General features: G+C 41.6%; 1 protein-coding gene across 1 annotated transcript; it reads left to right on the plus strand.

The window, feature by feature from the left end:
* The first annotated feature begins 4,460 nt into the window (after nt 1-4,460).
* Nucleotides 4,461-5,869, plus strand: LOC102767785 (importin subunit alpha-1-like). Its single transcript, XM_015565984.1, is given in 4 exon segments — nt 4,461-4,620; nt 4,721-4,863; nt 4,945-5,799; nt 5,801-5,869. Coding segments are annotated over 4 exon segments (1,227 nt in total).
* Nucleotides 5,870-13,493: the final 7,624 nt, after the last annotated feature.

Consider the following 13,493-nt stretch of genomic DNA (forward strand, 5'->3'; position numbering starts at 1 on the left):
GAAAACCATTAATTAATGAATTCTTCTTTATAGTCTCATTCCACCGAACCACACACATACACACACACACACAAAGGGAGTGGTTACACACAAGTCTACATATTATACTTTATAACATAATGATAGATAAATCAGATAATAAAAATATGTACAGCAGAAATTAGTACACATTTAGGAGGAGACTGGGTTTGTCTAAGAGGCTGTCTTATAACTGTTTCAAACAAGACAATGCAGGGTATCCTGGGAATTTTGAACACACTCTCAAAAGGCACTAAATAAGTTGCTTTCAATATAAATTCACCCACTCCTAGTGGGTCATAAGAACATGTATATATTCATGGCTTGATTTTCCCAAAGTAATGGCAATATTAGGTAGGTAAGAAGAGACCACTGTATTTGGATAAGACCCAAACATCAACCTTCAGTCATTTACTTAATTGTTTAGACTCTGTTTCCTCATAACCATCTTCTCAAAGTTGCTGTAGGGGACCAGTTCAAGATGACAATGTAGGAGGATCCTGAACTAATCTAGTCCCATGGACACCCACATCTACCGCTACATACAGAACAATTTCTTCTGGGGGAAAAATACACCAAAAACTAGCTGAGCAACTCTTGCACATTGGGAGACTGAAACACACACACACACACACACACACACACACACAGACACACACACATCAAAGCAGATAAGAGAGCTTAAGACACAATCTTGCCAAGAATCCATCCCAGTATGGTGACCCACAATTAGGAGGGAACTCACTAACCCAAGGTTCTCCCTGAGAAACAATGGGTTTGAACCCCACACCTGGCACCCCAACTTTTAAAACTGGCACCTGAGCAATGAGCCTTCAAAAACATCCAGCTTTGCAAGTCAAAGTTGCTATAGTGTGCTGCTTTTTGAATCACAAAGCGCTGTGCAGATATTGGATCTTTTACTATAGATATAGATATAAATAAGCCCTAAAATAATTATTTCAACTAGAGCTACAATAATGGCACCACAGAGATTTTGTGAGATTTGGATTATTTTTTTACAGTTTTTATTTGATAGTTGTTTTCTTTTGTTTTGTTATTGCTCTGACAAACAGTAAAATGGGTACTAAAGCAATTTCCTGATAGGTGTAAAATCATGATAAATTCTACATCAAAAGCTTCTTCTCTGGGCTCTTCTTCACGTAAGTCATATATGGTGTCCTATATCTCCCCACTTCATTGGCAAACAATGAGTTTCAGAGCCCTGGAATACCCCAGGCATGTCGGCAATCCAGGCTCTGAGAATCTTGTCTAGAACAGCAGCTCTGGTGATCCCACCCAGGCAGCAATTTTCACTGCTTGGGCATTCGGCAGTATGCACAGAGGACTCACCAGGCAGAGGGCTGAAGAAGCTGGAAGAGAGGCAGGATTCTCTCATCTGTTGGCTCCATGCCCAAGGCATCAGGGCCTGAGTGATATCACTAAAAAGGGGCAGAATAACCCCACCTGTCCCTACATATATCACTCACTGGACTTGTCCCTTACAACTCATTGCTCCAATTAGATAATGACATCATGCACGCAATATCCATGACACAATTTATATAAATCCTTAAGCACATTGTCTGGCATATAGTGAGATGTCAATAAATTTAACTCTTAGAAACATGATTAGTTGTTCACACGAGGTGAGGCATTCGAGCTACTTTAGACAAGGAGCAACACATTGAGCCATAAACAGTCATTGATACTCAGATTAATAATGGCTCTTTAGATTCAACACTGAGCTCTGGTAGTACTCTTATGGCTGGGACATGGAGAAAGTGACGTGTGACCCTTCAATTAGAAAGGGTTGATAATGGAGGGCAGAGGCAGTAGGGCCCTGCGATGGAACAAGATGAGGATTCCAGGGTCCTGTTGGGCAAATAGGATCTAAAAGTGGAGGAGAAAGATGAAAACTATCTGGGGTAGCAGAATCCTGCTCAAGAATCAAGAGACATGGTTCTCATCCAAGCTCAGCCCCTAGCTAGGAATATAACTTTCACAAGTCACTCAGTGTCTCTGAGTGTTAGTGTATTTAACTACGAAGTGATGAAGTGAGATGAGATCACCCTTTGGGCCCTTCCAAGAGTACCAAAGGCAAAGCTTTACTTCCTTTCCTTAAGCTAGATTCTATATGCAATAAATTCATAGTATAGATGGAAACTTTGAAGAGTTCTGTAAATGTAAAAACTGTCAGAGTTATATAAGGTAACTTACAAAAGAGACAAGATCAAAAGTTTATACTTTACAAAGCCACATGCAGTGTCTGTTGTCTCAAGGCTCCAATAAATCTTATCTTAACTGGCATTTTTCATATATGATATGATTGGCTACATTAAAAAAACTAAGAGAAACAAGGGAAAGACATTATAATTAAAAAGAATTTATCAGGCTTTCTGAATTAGTAAAAAATCAATTGAAAAAAAATAAATTGAATTTTAAATACCAGCTACACAGATCAAAATGTATAACTTAGGCCCTAGCTGGTTTGGCTCAGCGGATAGAGCGTCAGCCTGCGGACTCAAGGGTTCCAGGTTCGATTCCGGTCAAGGGCATGTACCTGGGTTGTGGGCACATCCCCAGTAGGGGGCGTGCAAGAGGCAGCTGAATCGATGTTTCTAACTCACTATCCCTCCCCCTTTCCCTTCCCTCTGTAAAAAAAAATCAATAAAATATCTTTTTAAAAAAATGTATAACTTAAAATGCTATTCATAAGATTTTCAAAAGTATGAAGCATCCATAGATAAGTCTAATAAATGATGTGAAAACTTTATGGAGACAATGATAAGATTAATTTAAAAAAACACCTAAATAAATGGATAAGGAAGACTTACTATCCCAAAGATGTCAAGTCTCCTTAGTGGATCTATAGCTTTAATGCAATTCTAATTAAAACCCTAATAGGATTTTTATGGACCTTCACAAGATGATTGTAAAATTTAAATTGAAAACAAAGGGCCAAGAAATTCCCAAATGTCCTTTAAAAAAGAAGTACATGGCACAGGGAGGGATTGCCCTAACATATATCAAGAGTTATTATAAAGATAATAAAATTGAACAGAGTGATATTGGCTAAGGGAGAGAAACAGTTCAATGGAGAGAGCCCAGAAGCAGACCTGCATGTATGGGTAGGTTCTCCTTACATATAACATAGGGGTCATTGCAAATCAGTGGGGAAAGAACCAGCTAGTCAGTAAATAGTGCAGAGACAACGTTATCCTCATTCTGAGTGGATTAGGGCACAAAGGTGAAAGGCAAAATGTAAACTTTAGTGTAACATATAAGAGAATATATTTATGACTTCAGTTTATAAAAAAATTTTCTGTAATACATTCCAGTCATAAAAGAAGAATGATAAATTCAACTATATCCAAGTTAAAATTTTTGTTCCTTAATGAACAAAATGTCTTTTCTGTTTGTTAAAAGGCAACAAAAGAAATGAAAAGAAAACCCAGAAGCTGGAATAAATATTAGTGGCATATAACCAATAAAAAAATTACTATTTATAAAAGATATAAGGAGCTCCTAACTTCTTTATATCAGAGTAAACTAATCACCCAATAAAGAATGGATACAGAGATCTCCGCCTCCTCCTCCTCTTCCCCGGTATCCTCCATATCAGCCGACCCAGAGGGCACAGCTGACTCCTCCCTGGACACTAACACCATCATCAAGAGTGGCTCTGATGGACCCTTTGATGCAGCCCTTCAACTCGCTGAAGCTTCGGGAAGCCCATCGCCAATGATGCCGCCCGCTAGCCAGATCAACAAGGACAACCAAACCACAGACTTGAAGACAGCTGAAATCCCTTGACTGAAGAAGCCAGCAACCTTCTACAGGAACAAGGCTCTTTCTGCACTCCATCCACTATGTTTATAGCTAACAGGTATATGTTCTGAGAAATGCATCCATAGGCGATTTTGTCATTGAGTGCACATCAGAATCACAGAGAAAGGTTGTTTCCCCAGGTGAGGATTTTTATCAGTAAACCCTTTAACTAAGTGCCAGGCGGGTAGTTAATCACTTTAACTATGAACAATCACGCTTAAGCTACATAATCTTTACTCCCTGGAATGGAGATAAGAAACGCCCTAACCTTTGGAATAGAAATTGATAGGATTAAAATCAACTGGTATAAATACAGATGTAACAAGACAATAAAACACAGAACCTGGCTGGAGATCCTGGACAGAACTTGGCTGGAGATCCTGGCTAGGCTGCTGATCAGCTGAACACTGTCTCTGTGTCCTTCATTCTTCGCCGACTCCATCCACACCTTCGGGAACCCCTGGATCTGCTGGGGTTGGACCACAACACACCGTTTGAGAGCTGAGCCGCTGTAGACGTTCTTGGAGCAACCGAACCGCAGCCCGTCCTCCGCTCACGGGTCTCCTGTGAGAGCCTGAGCGCCTATTTGGAGCTTCTCCCTTTGTCTCATAACCATGTCCACCAATGAGAATGCTAATTCGCCAGCTGCCCACCTTAGCAGATTCAAGAACAAGGGGAAAGACAGTACAGAAATGAGGCGGCGCCGAATAGAAGTTAATGTGGAGCTGAGGAAAGCTAAGAAGGATGACCAGATGCTGAAAAGAAGAAATGTGAGTTCCTTTCCCGATGATGCTATGTCTCCACTGCAGGAAAACTGTAATAACCAGGGCACTGTAAATTGGTCTGTTGAGGACATTGTCAAAGGCATAAATAGAAACTCACATCAGTGAACAAGCCGTATGGGCTCTAGGAAATATTGCAGGTGATGGTTCAGCTTTCCGAGACTTGGTTATCAAGTATGGTGCAGTTGACCCACTGTTGGCTCTTCTAGCAGTTCCTGATATGTCATCTTTAGCAGTAAGTTACTCACTTGTTGATTCTATTTTTCCCACCACCTCAGAAAACAGGACTTTTCATTGCATTTTTCTTTTCCTGCAGTGTGGTTACTTACGTAATCTGACCTGGACACTTTCAAACCTTTGTCGCAACAAGAATCCTGTACCCCCATTAGATGCTGTTGAGCAGATTCTTCCTACTTTAGTTCGTCTCCTGCATCATGATGATCCAGAAGTATTAGCAGATAGCTGCTGGGCCATTTCCTACCTTACTGATGGTCCAAATGAACGGATTGAAATGGTTGTGAAAACAGGAGTTGTGCCCCAACTTGTGAAGCTCCTAGGAGCTACTGAATTGCCAATTGTGACTCCTGCCCTAAGAGCCATAGGAAATATTGTCACTGGGACAGACGAACAGACGCAAGTTGTAATAGATGCAGGAGCACTTGCCATCTTTCCCAGCCTACTAATGAACTCCAAAACTAATATTCAGAAGGAAGCTACGTGGACAATGTCAAACATCACAGCTGGCCGCCAGGACCAGATACAGCAAGTTGTGAATCATGGATTAGTCCCATTCCTCATTGTTGTTCTTGCTAAGGCGGACTTTCAGACACAAAAGGAGGCTGTATGGGCTGTGAGCAACTAAACAAGTGGTGGAACAGTTGAACAAATTGTATACCTCGTTCATTGTGGCGTAATAGAACCACTGATGAACCTCTTAACTGCAAAAGATGCCAAAATTATTCTGTTTATTCTGGATGCCATTTCAAATATATTCCAGGCTGCTGAGAAACTAGGTGAAACTGAGAAACTAAGTATAATGATTGAAGAATGTGGAGGTTTGGACAAAATTGAAGCTCTACAATACCATGAAAATGAGTCTGTGTACAAAGCGTCACTAAACTTGATTGAGAAATATTTTTCTGTAGAGGAAGAGGAAGATCAAAATGTTGTGCCCAGAAACTACCTCTGAAGGTTATACATTCCAAGTTCAGGATGGCACTCCTGTGACCATTAACTTTTAGATTGTACAACTGAGGCATAAAGTTGTTTGTTGTGAAAAAAGAAAGAATGGATACAAAGGTAGAGGAGCATTGAACAGACTGTCAAACTACAGTGGGGAGGGTTGGGGGGGGAGGTTAAGAGATCAACCGAAGGACTTGTATGCATGCATATAAGCATAACCAATGGACTCAAGACACTGGGGGTTAGGGGAGGCCGGGGAAAGGTAAAGGGGCAAAACAAAAAGGAGACATATGTAATACTCTTTGTAATACCTTAAGCAATAAAACAAAATTTTAAAAAAAGAATGGATAAGTATATAACAGAAGAGAAAACACAAGTGGCAAATAAACATATGAAAATCTGCTCAGCCTCATTAATAAAAATCACAGTGAGAAACCATTCTATATCCATCTGTTTGGAAAATATTAAGAAACCTCAGAATATGCAGTTGGTAAGACTGAGGAACAATGGCAACCCTTGCACATTGCTAGTAGAACTGCAAACTGGCACATTCTCCCTGGAACACCATGTGGCATCACCTACTACAGTTGAATATGTCATATCCTGAGACCTGGCAGTTCCATTACTGAGACTAAAATCTAGAAAAACTTATTTGCATCAGAAGACATGGACAAGAATGCTCAAAAAAGCATTGTTTGTAATAATAAAAATGGAAATCAATTGCATTTTCATCAACAGAAAAACAGTAACTGAATTGCAGTATGTTCATAGACTGCAACACTGTGCTAATATCACATGTATATGTTTGCAGTATATTCATAGAATGCAGCACTATATTAATGTCATATATATGTTTGAAAATATCTGGAGTAGGTTCACATGCATCCGTGTAGGTAAACTTCACAAACGTCAACATGAACATAACAAGCAGGTTGCAAAAGAGTACTCTCAGCATGAGAGTATTGCCATCTGTGCTTTTAAAACAAGCCCTGGGATAGACAAACACCATAGTCACCACAGTGGTTAAGTCTGGGGAGGGAGAGGAATTGCATCAGGGAGGGCTTAATGGGGCTTCAAATGACCTACTGGTAATAATCCCTTTCTTACACTGCAGTAGTGAGTGTGCAGATATTCATTTTTGTCCTTTCTTATACTTTGCTCATAAACTATAAATGTTCTTCTGTATATGTAAATATTGAAGTGTTTTTAAGATTCTCTGATTTTCTGTGCTTATGAAATGCTAAAAGATGCAAGAGAAGTCACCTAGACCAGTAATGGTGAACCTATGACATGCGTGTCAGAGGTGACACGCGAACTCATTTTTTCTGGTTGATTTTTCTTTGTTAAATGGCATTTAAATATATAAAGTAAATATCAAAAATATAAGTCTTTGTTTTACTATGGTTGCAAATATAAAAAAATTTCTATATGTGACATGGCACCAGAGTTAAGTTAGAGTTTTTCAAAATGCTGACACGCCGAGCTCAAAAGGTTCGCCATCACTGACCTAGCCCCTGCCATAGTTTCACCACAAAAAATGGCTATTCATTTCAGCATATTTCTTTGTAATTAGAAATTTCTTTTCATCCCCCTCCTTGCTTTGACAAGGGATAAAACAAATGTCCTTGAGGGAAAGCCTGGGATCATTCTAGATATTATGTCCACGTTTGAGACATGTTTGCTCTCCATTTAAATGATGAATCAGCAGCAACTAGTAGGCCTTTCTCTGAACTGGAGGAAGCAGACTGGAAAGGGAAGGATTGAGTTCCTTGTTCAGGAGGACACAAGAACCAGCTGTAAAAGGGCTCTTACTTTTTCAAGAATTTTTACACCATCAGGACAACTATTATTACACACATTTTACCAACGAGGCTTATGAGAAACAGGGAAGAGAAACAGCGTGGACACAATGAACAACTCTTCATTCAATTTTTCTGAATCCTAATTCTGTATTCTTTTAAAAAAAAAACTGCATTAAGTTATATACAAAGAAAAACAAACAATAATAATAATAATTTAGGCAGCTAGCAGGCCAATAAAAAGTATTTTTGGATGAGGTTCTATGGCAAACCCATTCATATGTAATCTCTCTCTCTCTCTCTCTCTCTCTCTCTCTCTCTCTCTCAGAAAGAAGCTTCCTCTCTGCTTACACATCATTTTGACATAGAGAAACAAAACTGTAATTACTAGACAGAGGTCATTGTTGGTTAGCATGGCCTACAGGGACCTGTATAATCGCGTTCCTGCCTGCTTCTGCCATAGGAAGGCCAGACTACTTGATATCACCAACCTTTTCTACAAGGTATCATAATCTCTTACTCTAATCTCCTTTCCAGGCTAATAATTTAGTCCTCATTTTTCTTGGGAAAGTGATTTAATGTGAGCCTCATTTTTTTATATGCTGGAAAATAAAAATATTACCTATTAATATCACAAGGCTGTTAACAAAAAGTTACAGGACATTGAGAGTCCCAGTAGTGGCAACTAGATGCCAGGACGGGGGGAGCGGATAAAAAGAGACTGGACTGAGTATAAGGAACTTTTTAGGATGGCAGAAATGTTCTAAATCTTAATTGTGGTGGTGGCTACACAGGCACATGTGTTTTCAGCAGCATGATCAGCTTCCTTGCTGCTCCTCTCAGAGCCTACCTCCCTCTTCCTATCTCCTCTCTGGGATTCCTTCTAACCCACCTTGCTTTGCCCAATAAAAACCTCAGGCTTCTCAGTAAGACAATTCCTCCCATTTAGAATAATGCTTTGGAAAGAGCTCTTACCCCCTGCATATGGGAAAGGACAGAGGATTTCAAGTCAGATTGGCTTCTGAGTGGGGACTTGGTTCCTGTTCCAGCTCCACCTCTTCCTCTCCGGATGACTTGACTGTGGGCAGGTCCCTCCTGGAGCCTCAGTGTTCCTGGAGAGGATAACATCTCCACCTCATAGTGGGACCTTGAGCATTAAATGAGATAATGTATGTAAAGCACTTAATCACTTGGTAGATGATACTTATTATTATCATAATGCAGGTGAACTTGAGCAAAATCCCTTAACCTCACTGAACCTTAGTGCGCTCACTTTCAAAACAAAGTTATTATTACAGATTTGTCTACTTTAAGGTTGGTCTAAGAAAGACCCATTGAGATAATAGATGTGAAAGACATTATATGTATTATAAAGAGCTACTCAATGGTAAGCCATTGTTATCATTTTCAATGATACATTGAGCTGAAAGCTTCTTTTTAAAAGACTCCAAAGTGAAAAAAGAGGGAATATAACCATGAGCTGCTACTGCCTTTTTGTGACATTTATAAGCAATCTGGCAATCATCCAACTCCACGAGTGAATTTGATTCCACTTTGAATCGCAGCACTGAGGTTGGTGCATTCTGGTTTGCTCAGCTGTTCCTCCGCCTTGACTTGACATGCCCAGTGTCAGTCGGGAAGACACTGGGTTTGGAATGAACTGGAGCCTCTCCTTAGCTTTCTTTGGACCTCACCCTGGAAGGTTCCATTTCCTCCCAAGAGTTTTGAATCCTCCCATGGACAAAACATCAGCTCCATGAAGTAAGGCCAGAGTGTGGGCATTGTTCTACTGGATGCGGGAAATGATCCCACACTAGCAGACACCGTGCCTTCGCCCTGGGAATTATCCTGGTACTGATTGCAGAGAGAAGCAATTGAGAGAGAAGCAATTATCTGCCATGGGAAAGACTCTTCCCTGGCAGGGCCTCCTCTCCAATGGAAACATGTTTCAGGAGGAGGGAGGAGGTGCTTGGTCCATGTTACATTCCTGAAAGCCCCAGGAATGAGGCTCTTGGTGCTTATTTACTTGGTCACAACCAAGGTCTAAACCTGTTGGTTTCAGGACAGCAGACCAATCCTTTAGTCTCTCATGTGCTAGGATAGTGGAGGTAACATTTGCCCCATGGGCTACAAGGTGTAAATGCAAAAAAAAGGAAATGTGTGAAAGGCTTAGAACAATGCCTGATGCAAAGTAAAATGTCACTAGATGTAGGATGACCATATAATTTATGATCTTCTTTAATTTATCTGGACACTTTTGACAGTGAAAGGCGCACTACAGAGACTGGGCATTAGGACAACAGGTATAACCATGACTGTCACAAGCAAACTGGGATGGATAGTGTAGCAAGGATATAATATTAGCTAGTATTATTGATCATGGGGTTGGGCATGGAAGCACTAGTGGCTGGAAGTCAATGACCACTGGTGTGCCTGGGACTAGCTCCCTGGGCCACTAGAGTCAGAGAACACTGCCCGAGGCTCAGGGGGAGATGCATCTCCCCACTGACCTTCCAGCTCTAAGCACAGTTCCCAAGTACAGGCTCTCTCAGTTGTTGTAGGGGAGTCATCCTGCAGCATCTGAGCTGTAGCCTAAAGATAGGCTAATAAAGCCTCAGTGTCACGGGATCCCTCTTTCTCCCACTGATAGTCTATCCATCTCATTTGTCAACTGGTTGAGTAGACAACCGAGTAAAAATAAATGCAAGGGAGGAATATTCCCCTACTCAGTACATCTTGCCAAACTGAGAGGTTAATGTGGGGAGCTGGTGAGAAGCCCATATTCTGTACCCCCAAACCATAGTCTATCATGGTTACAGTCTCCAAGGGACCTTAGAACACTTGGTGTGGACATCTCCACTTGTAATCTACTGTCCTCCTGACCTGCCAAATTCATTCATTCACTATGTATTCATTCACTCAACAAGGCTTTGGGTCACATTCTGCTCTGAGCACTGAAGATATAGTAGTATGCTCAATAGTCACATGGCTACTGCATTGGACAGCTCAAAACAGAACATGTCTAACATCACATAACTTCTATTTGGACGGCACTGCTCTAGAGGGACGAGAAGAGTAGAAATGCAATGAACAAGTACATAAACAACTATATTATAGACAAGATAGTGTTAAACTTTGGAGAAATGTAAAGTAAAACAAGGTGGCTAGAGAGTACACTGTGGTGAGGAAGATGGCAGATGGGGTGGTGGAGGAATATCTTCCAGGGAATCAGAGCTGCTCTCTCTTAAAATATTTCCTTGACAGTTGTTTAAAAGGCCCAGTCTTGAACCCCTTTATTGTTACCCCCTCTACCAAAGTGGCTGTCTTGGCCCCTCTGTTGAAACATTCCCCACAATACAATGAAAAGATGAATTCTTAGCTCAGCAGGCAGGCACCCAGGACCTTGATCCTGCTCTGTGACCTCGACTGTTTTTGGTTGGTCTGTCCTCACACCATAATATTTTAAAAATATTTTGAATGTCACCTTTGCTGAAATGTTACTTAAGCATGTTTTAGAAAAAATGATAGGAGTAGCCATTGGAATGTGTAGAGTAAAGTGTTACAGACAGAGGAAATGGCAGTGCAAAGGCCCCGGGGCCAGAGCATACTTGGTATAATCCAGGAAGACAGGCCACTGTGGCTGCAGTATGGTGAGCAAGGCTTCCAGAAAGTAGTAGAAGATGCAGTCAGAGAACTAAGGGAAATTGTGGATCATGATGGCCCCTGTAGGTTATTTTTATCAGTTTTTTATTGTCACAAAAAATGTAGCATAAAAAAACAACTACAAAACCTAGTGTTTTAAATCAATAAGCTTCTTCTGATGAGTTCAATAAGCTACTGTTCATGAGTTCATAGTTCAGCGGGGCTCTGATGGTCTTGATCAGGCTGAGCTTATCTCAACTAGACTGGCTCATTGAGGGTCAGGTGATAGCTTGGGCCAAGGCTTGCTTTTCTGGAATGGCCTCATTCCCATGTCTGACCATTGACTGGCTGCCAGTTGGGGCAAGGAGGGGACTAGACCACATGTCTTTTACCAACCTATAGTCTAGCATGGGCTTGTTGACATGGGAACTGCAGGGTTCCAAGAAAGTCCCAGGCTCAGAGGTGGCACACTTTCTTTTATACTACATCCTGCCAAAGCAAATCACAGGGCCAGCCCATAGTCAAGGGGTGGGGAAATAGACTCCACCTCTTGCTGGGAGCAGCTGTAGAGTTACTTTGCAAAGGAGGCAGCTACAGGGAGGGGTGAAGAATTGCAGCCACTTATGCAATCAGTTTACCAAACCATTGTAGACTTTGTGACTACCAAGGTATTCCATTAAGGTTTGCCATTAAGGGCAAGAGGGATCTCAGATGATTCAACTTATATTTTAAGTAGTCTCTCTGGCACCTGTGTTAGGAATAGATAGTGAGGGTTGGGGGCCAGAGGAGGGGGGCAAGGGAAGATGCAGGGAGACCAGTTAGGAAGTGTTGCAACAAACTAGGAAAGAGCTAATGGTGACCTGGGAAATGATACTAGTGGCAGAGTTGTAAGAAGTGGGTGATTCTGCATGAAATTAGTGTCAAGCCACTAGGTTAGATGTGAATTAGAGGAAGAGAGATATCCAGGATGACTTCAAGTTTATTCGCCTGAGCATCTGGAAAAGTGGAGTTGCCATCAGCTGAAGTGGAGAAAGCTATAGGCAAAGGAGGTCTGTGAGGAACAATTCAGAGTTCTGTTAGACGACTAAGCTTGACGTGTCTATTAAACATCAAAGTGTCAGTGCTGGCTACACAGTTACACAGCAGCCTGACTTTGATGTAAAGAAATAAATGTGGGGGGGTTGGGGCACATAGGTAGCATTTAACAGCATAAAACTGGATGAGATCACCAAGACAGTGAGTATAGTTACAGAAGACAAGGACTGAGCCCTGGAACCTCCAACATGAAGAGAAGGAAAACTCACAGAAGCCTGAGAAAGAACAGCCACTGAGGTGGAGGGAAAACGAGGTGACATGTCAATGGAAGCCGTGTGTGGAAAGCTCATAAAGGAGGCCTGAGCAAATAAGCTGGATCCCCACCACATACAGCTTCCGTCTGAGGAGTTCTTGGACGATGGAAGGCTTGGAGTGTTTCTCTGGAATGAAAAGATACCGTCCCTTACTCTTGTCCTTATTAATAGAAAACATGTAGCCTTGGTCTTTGCCCGAAGGTATCAGTGAAAATGGGGAGGTTCAGCTGTTGGAGAGGAGGGCCCCACTTACTTCCTGTTGCTAGAATTCTCCAAGAGGTTGTCTCTGGCTCCTGGGATAGAAGCATTGGCCCTGTGGCTATGCAGGAGCCCATGCTCCTCCACCAAAAGACAAGGAAAGAGAAATACCTCTCCTGGAATGTTGTAGACACCAAGAAATATCAGGTAAAAAGAGAGTGAATGGGGAAACAGATGGATAAGTGAAGAGTACCCATGATCAGAAACTACAATGAATGAGAAAATGAAAGTAAAGACACCAAGAAAGCTATAAGCAAAGAAGGTCTCTGAGGAACCAAGAAGTTTCCTGTGAGATTTGTATGGAGCACAGCCTTGGTCTCTACCTCCTCATATATTTTCATCCTCTACGCCACCTCAGAGACCCAGCTTTCTACTTCCCCTTTCTCACTCTACAGAAGTCCCTGGCTCTTCCTGAGAGGTGGGTGGGCACTGGGCATGGGGTAGCACAACCTAGATTTAAGGCCCTGTTCTACCAGGAACTAAATGAGTATCTGGATTTCGTAGGATTGCTTTGAAGCTTTATTTTTAATGGGGCTTGTGAAGTCCTATAAGGACATTTATTTCCCAGAGAAATAACTGAGGAAATACCCACTGTCAAATAGTGTCTGAGGGTGTGTGTGGGGGGGGGGGGGGAG

Source organism: Myotis davidii, unplaced genomic scaffold (genome assembly GCF_000327345.1).
Source record: "Myotis davidii unplaced genomic scaffold, ASM32734v1 scaffold641, whole genome shotgun sequence".
Lineage (NCBI taxonomy): Eukaryota > Metazoa > Chordata > Mammalia > Chiroptera > Vespertilionidae > Myotis > Myotis davidii.